Source organism: Nerophis ophidion, linkage group LG21 (genome assembly GCF_033978795.1).
Source record: "Nerophis ophidion isolate RoL-2023_Sa linkage group LG21, RoL_Noph_v1.0, whole genome shotgun sequence".
NCBI classification, from domain to species: domain Eukaryota; kingdom Metazoa; phylum Chordata; class Actinopteri; order Syngnathiformes; family Syngnathidae; genus Nerophis; species Nerophis ophidion.
Window position 1 is genome coordinate 23,051,778 of NC_084631.1, and position 17,887 is coordinate 23,069,664.

The 17,887-nt window shown below is 38.2% G+C and overlaps 1 protein-coding gene across 9 annotated transcripts in view; it reads right to left on the bottom strand.

Moving 5' to 3' along the window:
- Positions 1-17,887, bottom strand: part of epb41a (erythrocyte membrane protein band 4.1a) — a 156,294-nt gene that overhangs the window by 56,796 nt on the left and 81,611 nt on the right. For 3 of the 9 annotated variants that reach the window (XM_061882192.1, XM_061882197.1, XM_061882194.1), the window contains 2 exons: positions 12,244-12,291; positions 4,688-4,858 (listed from right to left, as the gene is read on the bottom strand). In XM_061882192.1, coding sequence (XP_061738176.1) covers positions 4,688-4,858; positions 12,244-12,291 — 219 coding nt within the window. Of the gene's footprint in view, positions 1-4,687; positions 4,859-12,243; positions 12,292-12,413; positions 12,477-16,547; positions 16,596-17,887 lie in introns of all 9 variants that reach the window. The other 6 variants (XM_061882189.1, XM_061882190.1, XM_061882196.1 and 3 more) reach the window with 3 other exon arrangements.

The window sequence follows — 17,887 nt, forward strand, 5'->3', positions numbered from 1 at the left end:
TATATATATATATATATATATAATATAATCAAATCCACAGGTTTCCCTGCTCTTCAGGGGATTTTATTATATATATATATATATATATATATACAGTATTTATATATATATATATATATAAAATGTAATACAATCCCCTGAAAAGCAGGGAAACATGCGAAACAGGCTTGTAGGGATGAAATAGCTTCTGTGTTTCTTCCTGACCTAATGTGTATATATCTTTTCAGCCCGGCCCCCCAGGGTCAAAAAGTTTGGGGACCCCTGTCTTAGACGATGTTTTGCCTCTCATCCAATCGTCAAACAGTCCAGTTGGGATCCACTGCTTTAAAAATACAATGGCCTGAATGAATACAAATATTTACATATTCCCATATTTTTGTCACTGTGTAGTTAATATGACATTTTCAAACACGGTAGCAATGCAGCACCGCCCTATTCAACCTTTAATGTAATGATGTTAGTCTGGAGTAGCTTTGACTTTACAAAAACAATTTTAAAGCAACTGGAAAATTACCATGACTTTACTTTAGGGTCATCCTAAGTCAAATTCAATTTCAGAAAATACAAGTATATAGTCCGCTTGTGGCCTACACGCTTTACGCCACTCTTTACATAAATTCAAGTGAAATTTTTATATATGACTACTACTGTGTAAAATGCTGTGCTAAAATGATCATCATACACTACATGGTCAAAAAAAGTTTGCACGCTGATAATTTGTTGGACAACCTTTAACTTTGATTCCGGTATTTACTGGAGCAGCGTTTATGCAAAAGCTTCTGCAGTGTCAAAACAATAATTTATGCCCAAGTTCTAAAAATGTTTCATCAAGTTTGTGTATTGATATTTTCACAATTTTGAACCGGATACATATTAACAAGAAGTGTCTTTCGACATGGTTGTTTAACACAGTGGTTCTCAACCTTTTTTCAGTGATGTAACCCTTGTGAACATATTTTTAATTCAAGTACCCCCTAATCAGAGCAAAGCATTTTTGGTTGAAAAAAAATAGATTAAGAAGTAAAATACAGCATGATGTCATCAGTTTCTGATTTATTAAATTGTATAACAGTGGAAAATATTGCTCATTTGTAGTGGTCTTTCTTGAACTATTTGGAAAAAAAGATGTAAAAATAACTGAAAACTTGTTGAAAAATACACAAGTGATTCAATTATAAATAAAGATTTCTACACATAGAAGTAATTATCAACTTAAAGTGTCCTCTTTGGGGATTGTAATAGAGATCCATCTGGATTCATGAACTTAATTCGAAACATTTCTTCACAAAATAAGAAATCTTTACCATTAATATTTAAGGAACATGTCCACACAAAATCTAGCTGTCAACACTGAATATTGCATTGTTGCATTTCTTTTCACAGTTTATGAACTTACATTATATTTTGTTGAAATATTATTCAATAAATATTAGAGATATGCGGTTTGCGGTGTCATCCAACGAAAAAATAGATTTTAATTAGATTTGGGCGGGTGGCGGTTGAACCATTCGGAAATATTTGATATACATGGTTCAGGGATCGGTAACCTTTACCATTTAAAGAGCCATTTAGGACCCGTGTTACAAAGCGAAGTAGACAATAAGAGACGCAAATAGAATGCCGGAAGTCACCCAAATAATTATTAGGACGTGCTATGAAGCCATTGGCTTTGTCGCCTACTACAACAACATGTACGATCTGCTTATCAGTCCAGCATCATGTTGTGTGTGGCTTCCGCAGACACAGGACTGCAAGGCATACTGGGTGACACAGAGTACACTAATGGTTGTGATATAAACATTTTTAACACTCTTAGTAATATGCGCCATGCTGTGAAGCCACACCAAACAAGAATGACAAACACATTTTGGGAGAACATCCTAACAGTAACACAACATAAACGCAACACAACAAATACCCAGAATCCTTTGCATCCATGATAATTCCTGACTATTTTATACACCCCGCTAGCAGCAAACCCCGCCACAACAGTGCGTCGGTAAGGTGGGTGGGGTTCGGTGGCGCGGGGGTGTAAAATATATTCAGGGAGTGTCACGGATGCAAAGGATTCTGGGTATTTGTTGTGTTGCGTTTATGTTGTGTTACTGTGAGGATGTTCTCCCGAAATGTGTTTGTCATTCTTGTTTGATGTGGCTTCACAGCGTGGCGCATATTAGTAAGAGTGTTAAAATTGTTTATATCACAACCATCAGTGTACTCTGCATCACCCAGTATGCCTTTCAATCTTGTACGTGTGATTGCGGGAGGTGCATACAACATGTTGCCGGACTAACTATCGATTTGTACATGTTATTGAAGGTGTCAAAGGCAATGGCTTCACAACACGCTTTTTCTTGTCATCAGGATGAACACCATTTGATATTCGCGAGAACGTTAGTGGCTCCCATTGTCTTCTTTACGCTGTGAAACGGGTTAAATTAGCTCTTTGAGTGGTAAAGGTGGCCGACCTCTGATGTATTTCAACGGGTGGGTGGCGGGCGTTTGCGGTTCTGATAAAATGTTGGTTCGGGTGGACGGCGGGTGGATGACGACTTTAGTGATGCGGTTGCGGATGATATAATTGCCTATCCCCGCATCTCTAATAAATATATTTATAAAGGATTTTTGAATTGTTGCTATTTTTAGAATCCATCCATCCATCCATCCATCCATCATCTTCCGCTTATCCGAGGTCGGGTCACGGGGGCAGCAGCCTAAGCAGGGAAGCCCAGACTTCCCTATCCCCAGCCACTTCGTCTAGCTCTTCCCGGGGGATCCCGAGGCGTTCCCAGGCCAGCCGGGAGACATAGTCTTCCCAACGTGTCCTGGGTCTTCCCCGTGGCCTCCTACCAGCTGGACGTGCCCTAAACACCTCCCTATGGAGGCGTTCGGGTGGCATCCTGACCAGATGCCCGAACCACCTCATCTGGCTCCTCTCGATGTGAAGGATTCTGTTCATAACTTTTATGGACAGAATTTCTAGGCGCAGCCAAGGCGTTGAGGGGATCCGGTTTGGTGGCCACGGGATTAGGTCTCTGCTTTTTGCAGATGATGTAGTCCTGATGGCTTCATCTGACCGGGATCTTCAGCTCTCACTGGATCGGTTCGCAGCCGAGTGTGAAGCGACCGGAATGAGAATCAGCACCTCCAAGTCCGAGTCCATGGTTCTCGCCCGGAAAAGGGTGGAGTGCCATCTCCGGGTTGGGGAGGAGACCCTCCCCCAAGTGGAGGAGTTCAAGTACCTAGGAGTCTTGTTCACGAGTGGGGGAAGAGTGGATCGTGAGATCGACAGGCGGATCGGTGCGGCGTCTTCAGTAATGCGGACGTTGTATCGATCCGTTGTGGTGAAGAAGGAGCTGAGCCGGAAGGCAAAGCTCTCAATTTACCGGTCGATCTACGTTCCCATCCTCACCTATGGTCATGAGCTTTGGGTCATGACCGAAAGGATAAGATCACGGGTACAAGCGGCCGAAATGAGTTTCCTCCGCCGGGTGGTGGGGCTCTCCCTTAGAGATAGGGTGAGAAGCTCTGTCATCCGGGAGGAACTCAAAGTAAAGCTGCTATTTTTAGAATATTTTTGAAAAATCTCACGTAGCCCTGGGCATACCTTCAAGTACCCCCAGGGGTACGCGTACCATCATTTGAGAACCACTGGTTTAACAAATGAGAAGCTATACTTACTGCATCAGTTAGGGATAAATTAGGGCCGGACAATTATTCACATTTCGATTTCGATTATGGCTTCTCACTATCGTAAAAATTGAATACAGTAAATTTCGGATTATAAGACACTACTTTTTTCCTAAACTTTGAACACACTTATAAGTAGGGATGCACCGATTAATCGGTCACCGAATATATTCGGCCGAATATGGCAAAAAAAGCCACATTCGGCCTTCGGTGGAATGAGTTAAAAACAAGGCCGAATAGTGGCGTGTGACGCAGTGACGCAATCAACCAACCTGCAGTGACGCGGTGACGTTGGGATATGTTGTGTACCTGTATAAGTGTATGAGGTTAAAAGCACACACTTATTGAGATTTAGTGGGGCCTCTGTTTACATTATTAGCCTGTTGTGTAGGCTACCTGTATAAGTGTAAGAGGTTACAAGCACACACTTAATTGAGATTTACTTGAGCCTTCTGTTTACATTATTAGCATATCTACTGTGGCTAAGCAGACTTTTGCCAAAAGGACAATAATTCATTTGTTGTGGGTTTATCCACTTTAATGCACTTTATTTTTTTTTGGAATGTTTGTTTTGTTTGAAGGCCTAATATAAATGAAAAACTTTGTGCTTTTTTTGAAAAGCAAAGGCTACTGGAATATTAAAAAAATGTCAATATTCAATAAAAAATTACTTTATTTGAAAAACATGTCTAAATATTTTTCTGGGCTATTTATGCAATATAAAAAAATTGTAAAAAACTGCATTCACTATTCGGTATTCGGCCTTCGGCCAAGCGTTTAAATTTTATTCGGCTTCGGCTTTGGCCACAAATTTTAATTTCGGTGCATCCCTACTTATAAGGCTATTTTACGGATTTTCCTTCACTGACAACCGGAATAAAAACAGTTTAAAACAAACAAACAAGCAAATGCACTTTTTTGTTTTGACCAGGCATTGTATACTGTACATGTTTCATCCAAAACCAACAACAGGGTTTCCCCGGTGCGGCAGACTCACCGCTGGCTGTATCTGGCCATTGATGTTTGCCGTGCGAAAAGGCGAGTTGGTGGAAAGGCGCTTGTCCCACTCGCTTGGTTGAGGTTCAGGACCCGACTCCATGAAACTCCTCTTCAGCTCACTGATACTTGTGTGGTGACGCATGATCTCTGTTTGGGTCTTATCCACGTCCTTTAAAAAGAGTGTATTTGTCAGCAGAGGTAAGAAATTCAAATGCAAAACAAAACAAAAAGGAAGGACCCTTTTATGTGAATTTGCATGCAAAGGGCATGTTTATGACAAAATGTCTACATTTTACATTCTAAGGTTTGTATAAATTACCACTTAAATAAATTTCCCAATTATTCATGACCTTACCACGTGACTGTGAGGTTCTGTAAGTTTTCAGGCTATAGACGAGAATGCCTTATAATGTACCTGGCTATATTTTCAAAAACAGAGAGGATTTTCAGACAAACAAGACGAGACTGCGATGCAATGAGGAGTTGTCATATGTGTCCCTGTCATTAACACAAAGAAGAAACTACATAATGTTGACTAGATTATGATTTTACAGGCGACACAAATAGCAGCTGATGACCCATGTTTACTTGTCGGAAAGCAAACATGTACTGTACATGAGTGCTAACCACTTGCAAGTACAAGAGCTGTATCAAAATTCTTGGGCTTTACAAAGATAATGTAAAATTGTATTCATTTTTTTTTTTATATCTGACACGGTTAAAGAGGTGATAATTAAAAAAAAATACAAAACCCAAAACCTGTGAAGTTGGCACATTGTGTAATTCGTAAATAAAAACAAAATATAATGATTTGCAAATCCTGTTCAACTTATATTCAATTTAATAAGTTGCAAAGACAAGATATTTAATGTTCTAACCGAGAAACGTTATTTTTTTTGCAAATAATCATTAACTTTGAATTTAATGGCAGCAACACACTGCAAAAAAGTTGGCACTGGGACATTTTTACCACTGTGTTACATGGCTTTTTCTTTTAACAACACTCGGTAAATGTTTGGGAACTGAGGAGACCAATTTTTGAAACTTTTTAGGTGGTTCTTGCTTGATATACAGCTTAAGTTGTTCAACAGGGGTCTCCGTTGTGGTATTTTAGGCGTCATATTGTGTCACACAATTTCAACGGGAGACAGGTCTGGACTACAGGCAGGCCAGTCTAGTACCCGCACTCTTTTACTATGAAGCCAAACTGTTGTAACACGTGGCTTGGCATTGTCTTGCTGAAATAAGCAGGAGCGTCCATAACGTCGCTTGGATGGCAACATATGTTGCTCCAATACCTGTATGTACCTTTCAGCATGAATGGTGCCTTCACACATGTGTAAGGTACCCATGTATTGGGCACTAATTACACCCCCATACCATCACAGATGCTTGCTTTTGAACTTTGCACCGAGTACAATCCGGATGGTTCTTTTCCTCTTTGTTCCAGAGGACACAACGTCCAGTTTCCAAAAACAATTTGAAATGTGGGCTCGTCAGACCACAGAACACTTTTCCACTTAGCATCAATCCATCTTAGATGAGGTCTGTCCCAGCGAAGACGGCGGCGTTTCTGGGTGTTGTTGATAAATGACTTCTGCTTTGCATAGTAGAGTTTTAACTTGCACTTACAGATGTAGCAACACACTATAGTTACTGACAGTGTTCCTGAGCCCATGCGGTGATATCCTTTACACACTGATGTCGGTTTTTGCTGCAGTACCGCCTGAGAGATCGAAGGTCATGGGCATTCAATGTTGGCTTTCGGCCTTGTTGCTTACATGCAGTGTTCCTTTACACACTGATGTCGGTTTTTGCTGCAGTACCGCCTGAGAGATCGAAGGTCATGGGCATTCAATGTTGGCTTTCGGCCTTGTTGCTTACATGCAGTGATTTCTCCAGATTCTCCGAACCTTTTGATGATATTACAGACCGTAGATGGTGAAATCCCTAAACTCTTGCAATAGCTGGTTGAGAAATTTTGTTCTTAAACAATTTGCTCTCACATTGGTTCACAAAGTGGTGATTCTCGCCCCATTCTTGTTTGCAAATGACTGAGCATTTCATGGAAGCTGCTTTAATACCCAATGAGGGGTATCTGTTCCCACTCAGCCTGTTCACCTGTGGGATGTTCCAAACAAGTGTTGAATGAGCACACTTCTCAGTCTTTTTGCCACTCGTGCCAGCTTTTTTGAAACATGCTGCAGGCATCACATTCCAAATGAGCTAATATTTGCAAAAAGTAACACAGTTTTCAGGTTTGAACGTTAAGTATCTTGTCTTTGTAGTCTATTCAATTGAACATTGGTTGAAAAGGATTTGCAAATCATTGTATTCTGTTTTTATTTACGATTTACACAACGTGCCTACTTCCCTGGTTTTGGGTTTTGTACATAATTGTGTTTTCCAGTGGTGAACATACTGTTAAATTTGCATCTCTCTGACTCAAAACTGAACAATTATCCATGTAAAGAAAGATGAAATACAGCTCTTGTATTGGATCTCATTAGATTGTGCAAGTGGCCTTAAATACTGCATGGTTGGTCAATATGGTTTAATAACACTAGTAAGGCTAATAACACAATACGAATAAAGTTGTGTTATGTTGGCGCAAATGGTCAGAAGCTGTGATTGGATAGCATACAGCTGCCGTCAGACGTGTCATGTACATGTCAGTCATTGCAATTATTATTTTTTTTGTTTTTATTGTATTGATTATAAGTAATAATAATCATATTACAGCCATGTGAAAAAAATAGTACACCCCATGGTCCTAGTGAATGACTGCTTACAAAAGGGTGAATATTTTGCAAAACATGCATGTTAGCTGTGCTATGTGTTACACTTTGCTTTATGGTGCCGTTATTGAAGGCCAACGTTTAAACCTATAAACTGCATTGACTTGAAATGTCAACAAAAATCACAGCCTTTTGTAAACAAATTTAAAGGTCTGAAAAGCACATGGATTATTTTCGGGTCTGTAAAGACTAGTTTAAAAAACATGGCCGTTATTATGCAAAGGGAGCATGTGAATGCACTTTTGTCTAAAACTTTAAAGATATCTGTGTTACAATGGTCTTCCAAAGCGAAACATCCAAAAACTGTCAGGGGTGTCCTAATTTTTTAACATGGCTGTGTATCAGGTTTGTGCAAAATTCTAAATTGAATCGAACGTGTCTCCTCCCTTCCATTTAAATCGGGTTTATACTTTAATTTGAGATTTTAAACAGGAAGTAGAATTGCAATTCCAGTTCGAACTGAAGAAAATACAAATTCCAATTAATTGTGTTGATGTATTCCAGAATCATACCATTCATGACTCGTTTGCATATTCCATAGAAATATTATTATGTACACAATATATTTTCATTGTAGCAAATATTTCTCATTTATAATCAAGAATCAAAGCAACTTTTATAAAACAGATTGCTTTATTTGATGTTTTACAACTTATATTGTGGAAATTAGTGAAAAAACCCAGAATTTCCCAGAACACTTTACTTCAGGGGTAGGGAACCTATGGCTCTAGAGCCAGATGTGGCTCTTTTGATGTCTGCACCTGGCTCTCAGATAAATATTAGCTGACATTGCTTAACACGATAAGTAGTGAATAATTCCGTCGGTAATCAGTGTTAAAAATAACGTTCAGAATATAAAACATTCTCATGCACCTTAATCCATCAATCTGTTTTCTTCCGCACCTGTTCATTAGAAGTATTGTACTTATTATTGGTTAACTTCAGAATAACAATGTTATTAAAAAGAACAAGAGACTTATTATACTCTAAAAATGTTGCCCTTACTTAAAAATGCACACATTTAGTTGTATTCAGTGTTATAAAATATTATACGGCTCTCACGGAAATACTTTTTGTTGTTTTGTGTTCAAAATGCAGGGACTTTATGTTTGATTTAAGTATTTTCAATATTAGGCCAATATTTTAAACCAAAACCTTTGTTAAATGTAACACAGCTTTCCTGTAACTAGAGACTACAATAATTTTTTCTGAGTTCCAATGAATTTAATTCCAGTTCCTGTCATTCCAAATTCAACTTCCTGTAGGGTGGAGCCAAGTCGATTCAAATTCCAATTCTTCAAATTAATTGAAAATAATTGGCTTAATTTTGCAAAAGTTTGATAGTCATGCAAACAATACGAACTCTCTCATGATTAATGAGGAGAGTAAAAGTAGTCGCAATAAATAACATACAGTAGGATACAAAGGTATTTGAACAATGACATGGTTTTATGATTTTTTTTCTCGATAAACACTGGATTTCAATTGTAAAAAAAATATTAATAAAGTATAGATGTACAGTACAGCTTTAAATTGAATAGGCCTTATTTTTAAATTATAGTGAATCCCAGTCTGGTCCTATATTATGTTTATTTCAACAAAAATAATACTTATACAATATATTTCATAGTCTCCTCCCCTTTCTTTCACTGTGTTGTGATTGGTCAGGGGTCGACATACTTATGGGTTGCCGGTCACCGCTGAGCTTGCAGCAAGTTACCAAATATGGAATTCCAAAAACTGCAAAGAGAGACAATGACAAGATCTCAAAAAGTCGTTGAGTACGACCGTTAATGAGATTTAGGATTGACATAAAAATTCAACCAGGCATAACTTAAAAACATGCCAACCCTTTTATATAGAACTTCTAAATCCATGTAGAACAACCGTAAAATATACCGTACTGTACATAGATTTGAAAAGTTCGAACTGTAGTGTAGGGCTCCTCTGAGAGATTGAACAAAAATAAGGTATTTATTATTGACGTGAATTAATACGATTATAGAAATCATAAAACCATTTTGTCCAAATACTTGAAAATGATTTAGTATGTGAGGTTTAAAAGAAAACGTGGGTGTACACAATGAAAAATACATTCACGTGACTGCATAATGCAAACAACAACATCCAACGTGATCATACAGTACATGACTGGTAAGCAAAAATAATTCAATGATCTAGTCCCTTAAAATGGCATTCACCTGATTTTTTTGGCTTGGGTTTAAGTCTGTTGTTACATGCAATATGGTGTTCAATGCTTTTCTTCATGCAACCACCCCAATGATCTTTGATTGGGACCCAAGAGTTCCACCCAAGGGTGAATGTCGGTGCACTCTTTAAATCTAATCCACATTGGCAGCACTGGCTTTTTACTCATCCTCCCCCAGCGTTTACCTGTTTCCTATCTTTTTACGGGGCGCCTTGTCGCCACCCATCAGCGTTCCTGTTCTGTAACCCTCTACACTGTCCCCATCCAACGCCTTCGATGGCTTGTTTGTCTAATCTTGAACGGGTTTGTGCAGAAAACAAAGTTTTGTCGTACTTGTGCAATGACAATAAAGACCAAACCATACCATACAAAAAAGCAAGTACCAATTAGAGGTGGGAATCTTTGGCCACCTCACGATTCGATTACGATTCAGGAGCTACGAATGAATGAATTTACCATTAATTTATTAACGTGGACCCCGACTTAAACAAGTTGAAAAACTTATTGGGGTGTTACCATTTAGTGGTCAATTGTACGGAATATGTACTGAACTGTGCAATCTACTAATAAAAGTTTCAATCAATCAATCTGATTGATGCATCTTTTATTTATGTATATTAATGCAGTTTTACATTTCTTTTCATTTCACGAAATAAGCATTTATCCCCTGCAACTTTCAAAAACAGTGCATTTGAAATAAGAAATTGAGATCACATTTATTAAATTAATGGAAATGTGTGCAAATCTACAACATAGGTGTCTTAAAATAAAGGAGCTGGTCGGATCTCTTGGTGAGGTGGCTCGCTGCACTCATCCAAATTTTACAAGTGTCTGCATTACTTTATTTACCAACACGTAAATCGATTATCGACGTTTACTAATGTATTTTATAACCGTGTACGTTCGAAATGCGATGCATCTAAAAATCTATTATTTCCCTCACATTTAGTACCAATACACTCTAGTTCCCTTAAAATTATTCTCAAACTTTTCTCCACAAAACTGAAAAAGCGGTTTAAGAACAATCAGAAGTGTGAGCACTAGAAGTGGATGTAGTACGGACAAATGGGGGCTAATTTTTTTAATGCATTTTTTTCTTGTCTGAATCCTTTTGTATGCGTTTCTTACCTTTCTTAACTTTTCTTTAAAAGCCTAATTAGGGACAAGGGTTGCAAATTAACCTGTGGCTACAAGCCTTATGTACTTTGACATTGGTTACCTATGGCAGTGGTTCTCAACCTTTTTTCAGTGATGTACCCCCTGTGAACATTTTTTTAATTCAAGTACCCCCTAATCAGAGTAAAGCATTTTTGGTTGAAAAAAAAAAGAGATAAAGAAGTAAAATACAGCACTATGTCATCAGTTTCTGACTTATTAAATTGTATAACAGTGCAAAATACTGCTCATTTTTAGTGGTCTTTCTTGAACTATTTGGAAAAAAAGATATAAAAATAACTAAAAAATGTATGAAAAATAAACAAGTGATTCAATTTGAATTAACTTAAAGTGCCCACATTGGGGATTTTAATAGAGATCCATCTGGATTCATGAACTTAATTCTAAACATTGCTTCACAAAATAAGAAATCTTTAACATAAATATTTATGGAACATGTCCACAAAAAGTCTAGCTGTCAACACTGAATATTGAAATGTTGTATTTTTTTTTTTAAGTTTATGAACTTTCATTCATATTTTGTTGAAGTATTATTCAATAAATATATTTATAAAGGATTTTTGAATTGTTGCTATTTTTAGAATACGTTTAAAAAATCTTACGTACACCTTGGCATATCTACAAGTACTCCCAGAGGTACGTGTACCCCCATTTGAGAACCACTGACCTATGGGTGGCAATGTTTAACTTGCGCTGTCCCTTTAAAATAAATACATGAATAAATAAATAAATAGTCAAAAGATTAGCCAGCCTATTAAGAAACCAAATGAGTGCCAAGTGTAAATAAGTTCAATTGACCAATTAAGGGAAGCATGATTAACTATTTTTTTCTGATACAAATATCAGTGCATAAAAACGTTTGGCTTTTGAGAGAAAAAATGACTACTAAGGTAAAAAAAAAAAAACTACAAAAAAAAAATACATGTACTTTTAATATCTCTGTACTGTTATACTCTCATATTGTAAACAGACATGCTTTTGCAGGAGAAAGTGGCGTATTTCCACGTGTGCATATTTATAAAAGGAAAGCGAAATACCTTCAATATTCCACAAAATGGTGGGACTGTATTTAAATACTTGTTTTCTTGTTTGTTTCAGCACTAAATCTTTACTATAAATTCATTAACTTAAACAAGTTGAAAAACTTATTCGGGTGTTACCATTTAGTGGTCAATTGTACGGAATATGTACTGAACTGTGCAATCTACTAATAAAAGTCTCAATCAATCAATCAATCAATCAATCAATCAAAGGCCCAGTTTAACCTAACCAAAGAAAATGTGGCCAAAACAACTGCTTCCAGTCATATAGTGCATAGTAAGAAATAAAAACATGGCAGTGACAATGAAAAATAGAAGTAAAGCTACTTGCATCAGAGTCAGAGAGGAAAATGGTGCATTGCAAGCCTTTGGGATGAAGCTGAAATTAATACAATGAATAAAGAAGAAAAAAAAAGACTTGAAGTGAAAAAAATGTCAATGATCCAAGCAGTGAAACACAAAAAGGCAAACATCAAAAACCCAAGTGAAGTCCATACAAACCTCCAACATTAAATTGCTATGTCTGATATAAATAGTTTCACCCTCAAGTTTCTTAGCTCGTTTCTGCAGAAAAATTGGGAAAAAAAAGGAACATCTGGTTGAAATATTTTGTAGTAAAACCATCGAAATACTTCATTGGATTTGCAATAGAATACATTGAGCTGCACCCAGCAGGGCAGAAATCATGAACCATGAAAAAATAAAAAAATAAAAAGGTTATGTTAGCAGCACAGAGGTGTGTCATGGTGGGGGATATGTTTGCTGCCAAAATGAAGGCCCACATGACAAAGCCAGATTCCCATTGTAAGCAAGGGGAACAAACATGCTGACCATGCAAAACCTGCTGCAGTGCATTTGGTTATTATTAATACACACCATAACTTCTTATCTACGGCTGAGGACACTTTGGATTTAGGATTGTCTATACTAAAACTAATGGAAATAATGATTATATTGGAACACACTCCTAAACAAAAACAAACAACCTGCAAATGAAACGTTAAATGTTTTATTTACAAACCCCATTTTCATATAAGTTGGGAAATTGTGTTAGATGTAAATATAAACTAAATGGGTTGTACTTGTATAGCGCTTTTCTACCTTCAAGGTACTCAAAGCGCTTTGACAGTACTTCCACATTTACCCATTCACACACACATTCACACACTGATGGAGGGAGCTGCCATTGCTCAGGACACAACGGACGTGACGAGGTTGGTACGAGGTGGGATTTGAACCAGGGACCCTCGGGTTGCGCACGGCCACTCTCCCCACTGCGCCACGCTGGAATACAATGATTTGCAAATCCTTTACAACTCATATCAAGTTGAATATGCTACAAAGACAACATATTTGATGTTCAAACTGACGGCACTGTATCAAAAACCGACGACAATCTCTAAAGGATATCACCACATGGGCTCAGGAACAATTCAGAAAACCACCGTCACTAAATACAGTTCGTCGCTACATCTGTAAGTGCAAGTTAAAACTCTACTATGCAAAGCGAAAGCCATTTATCAACAACATACAGAAACGCCGCCGGCTTCTCTGGGCCCGAGATCATCTAAGGTGGACTGGTGCAAAGTGGAAAAGTGCTCTGTGGTCTGACCAGTCCACATTTCAAATTGTTTTTGGAAATATTCGACATTGTGTCATCTGTACTAAAGGGGAAGCGAACCATTCAGACTGTTATCGATGCAAAGTTCAAAAGCCAGCATCTGTGATGGTATGGGGGTGTATTAGTGCCCAAGGCATGGGTAACTTTCACATATGTGAAGGCACCATTAATGCTGAAAGGTTCATACAGTTTTTGGAACAATACATGCTGCCATCTAAGCGCCGTCTTTTTTATAGACGCCCCTGCTTATTTCAGCAAGATAATGCCAAGCCACATTCAGCACGTGTTACAATGGTGTGGCTTTGTAAAATAAAATGTGCGGGTACTTTCCTGGCCGCCTGCAGTCCAGACCTGTCTCCCATCGAAAATGTGTGGCGCATTATGAAGCGTAAATTACGAAAGTGAAGATCCCGGACTGTTGAACGACTGAAGCTCTACATAAAACAAGAATGGGAAATAATTCCACTTTCAAAGCTTCAATAATTAGTTTCCTCAGTTCCCAAACGTTTATTGAGTGTTGTTAAAAGAAAAGGTGATGTAACACAGTGGTGAACATGCCCTTTCCCAACTACTTTGGCACGTGTTGCAGCCATGAAATTCTAAGTTGATTATTATTTGCAAAAAAAAATAAAGTTTATGAGTTTGAACATCAAATATCTTGTCTTTGTAGTGCATTCAATTGAATATGGGTTGAAAAGGTGATGTAACACAGTGGTGAACATGCCCTTTCCCAACTACTTTGGCATGTGTTGCAGCCCTGAAATTCTAAGTTAATTATTTTTTGCAAAAAAAAAAAAAAAATATGAGTTTGAACATCAAATATCTTGTCTTTGTAGTGCATTCAATTGAATATGGGTGGAAAAGGATTTGCAAATCATTGTATTCTGTTTTTATTTACCTCAAACACAATTCCCCAATTCAAATGGAAACGGATTTTGTTATTTAATTTTGTATGTAATTTTCTGTCAGACATGCAACCTCTCATAACATCGTAACTACAAAGGGCACGAGAAAAGGTGCCACTGAAGGAATACATTGTCTCCAAGGAATACATTGTCTCCGGACTTCTCCCCACATTTGACCCATACCAGTTTGCTTATCGCCCTAACCGCTCCACAGAGGACGCCATCTCCTCTGCACTTCGCCTGAGCTTAGAACATCTGGAAGGAAAGGACACACATGTGCGGATGTTGTTTCTGGACTTCAGCTCGGCATTCAACACCATCATCCCGCAGCACTTGGTGAGCAAACTGGCCCCCTTTGGATTCAGTGCCCCATTATGCAACTGGCTGCTTAATTAACTCACACACAGACCCCAGTCTGTGAGAGTCGGCAACAACACCTCCAATACCATCTCCCTGAGCACTGGCTCCCCCCCGGGCTGCGTCCTGAGTCCGCTGCTGTTCACATTGATGACCCATGACTGCTGCACCAGGTCCACTACTAACCACATTATGAAGTATGCGGACGACACGACAGTAGTGGGCCTCATCCGTGACAACGACGACATGGACTACAGGGAGGAGGTGAAACATCTGGTTGACTTGAGCAGAACCAACAACCTGGTCCTGAACGTCGACAAGACCAAGGAGATCATTGTCGACTTCAGGAGGCACCAGACCAGCCCTGCTCCACTCTTCATCAAAGGCACAGCAGTGGAGATCGTAAGCAGCACCAAGTTCCTGGGGGTGCAGATCACTGACAATATAACCTGGTACCTACACACAGGAGCTCTTGTAAAAAGAGCCCAGCAGCGCATGCACTACATGGGCACTAAAGAGGGCCTACTGACCAACTGCATCTCTGTCTGGACTGGAGCCTGCAGTGCCTCAAGACTAGAAGTCTCTGCAGAGAGTGGTGAGGACAGCGGAAAAGATCATCAGTACTCCTCATCCTCCTATCCAGGAAATTGCAAAAAGCCGCTGCCTGACCAGGGTTGAGAAAATCTGCAGACTCCTCCCACCCCCACCAAGGACTGTTTTCACTGCTGGACTCTAGAAAGAGGATCCGCAGCCTCCGTAGCAGAACCTCCATGTTCTGTGACAGCTTCTTTCCTCTCGATGTAAAGCTTTTGAACGCATCATAATAATCCCCTCAGTTCCCCTCAAAAACGGATTAACTCACTGTAGTATAAAAAAATGTTAAAAAAAATAACATACATCCATAAATGTGGATGCATACGCGAAAGTGCAATATATTTATCTGTACAGTAATCTATTATTTATATCTGCATCTTACTGCTCTTTTATCCTGCACTAACATGAGCTAATGCAACAAAATGTTCTTATCTGTACTGTAAAGTTCAAATTTGAATGACAATAAAAAGGAAGTCTAAGTCATTGGTGCTGAGGCTGGGCACTGTAAAACAACGACTGGGACAAAAAAAATAACACCCAAAAAGATCACATGCATAAAGCTGGGGGACTCCAAAGACCCTCACAGATGCTGACTGCTGCCCAATAACCTTAAAACATCCTTGAAACGAGCCAAAATATTGAGCTTCAGTTTGGGCAGTGGCATCAACGGGCGGAGAGGTTGCAGTTGACACTGTGGTTTGAAGCCATGGAGAGCCAAGCCAGTGGAATCTACATGTTTTGTGTTCTGAAAAAATAAAATCACTGATTAACTAACATGTTGCAGGAGAGCTTGCTTTCTTGAGTTGCTGATGAAAAGCAGTTTTCAATAAAACAGCAACTCTTATTTCATCAACTCCTTTACTCCATCTTTCTTCTTTTTGCATTTTGGTGCTTTACTAACTAAAATTCTGGTTACAATACTCCAGCACCACACCATACTACTTGTAATTTTGTTCAGGAGTGTATAATGCTATTTATCATAAGAATAATGTAGTATTATAATGTAGTAGTGATAGTAGTACTATGAGACATGAGGTATTATTTTGAATTTTTTTGTTGCTTGACATATAACACAGCCAAAACCCAAAGTGTTTGAAAAAAAAATGGAATTAAAGCAGCCATGAAAATAGCACGGTAAGTTAGCAGGCACACGCTAACCTTCCTCACTCGCATCATCTCCATCTTTGTTTTGTCCTGAGGAGAATGCTGTTCCCCCATCAGAAAAAAGACAGTTATATTGGTCCTACTGCTGTGCCTCAATCATAATTAGAAATATTATCCATGCAAGTCTTTCAACAATGTTACACAGGAAATTCAGCCAGATATTGAAATGTCAATCATTTGAAATACATGTATTATACTGTATATATATATATATATATATATATATATATATATATATATATATATATATATATATATATATACAGTGGGGCAAAAAAAGTATTAAGTCAACCACCGATTGTGCAAGTGCTCCCACTTAAAATGATGACAAAGGTCTGTAATTTTCATCATAGGTACACTTCAACTGTGAGAGACAGAATGTGAAAAAAAAATCCAGGAATTCACATTGTAGGAATTTTAAAGAATGTATTTGTAAATTATGGTGGAAAATAAGTATTTGGTCAACTATTCAAAGCTCTCACTGATGGAAGGAAGTTTTGTCTCAAAATCTCACGATACATGGCCCGATTCATTCTTTCCTTAACACGGATCAGTCCTCCTGTCCTCTTAGCAGAAAAACAGACCCAAAGCATGATGTTTCCACCCCCATGCTTCACAGTAGGTATGGTGTTCTTGGGATGCAACTCAGTATTCTTCTTCCTCCAAATACAATAAGTTGAGTTTATCCCAAAAAGTTATATTTTGGTTTCATCTGACCACATGACATTCTCCCAATCCTCTGCTGTATCATCCATGTATCCATTTTGGTATAAACTCAACTCGTCGTGTTTGGAGGAAGAAGAATACTGAGTTGCATCCCAAGAACACCATACCTACTGTGAAGCATAGGGGTGGAAACATCATGCTTTGGAGCTGTTTTTCTGCTAAAGGGACAGGACGATTTATCCGTGTTAAGGAAAGAATGAATGGGGCCATGTATCGTGAGATTTTGAGCCAAAACCTCCTTCCATCAGTGAGAGCTTTGAATGGTTGACCATATACTTATTTTCCAACATAATTTACAAATAAATTCTTTAAAATTACCTACAATGTGAACTCCTGGATTTTCTTTTCACATTCTGTCTCTCACAGTTGAAGTGTACCTATGATGAAAATTACAGACCTCTGTCATCATTTTAAGTGGGAGAACTTGCACAATCGGTGGCGGACTAAATACTTTTTTGCCCCACTGTGTGTATATATATATATATATATATATATATATATATATATATATATATATATATATATATATATATATATATAAAACGCAACCTAATTAATCCTTCTTTGGAACAAACAGTCATTAATAGAGGCTGAGTACACCTAAAACT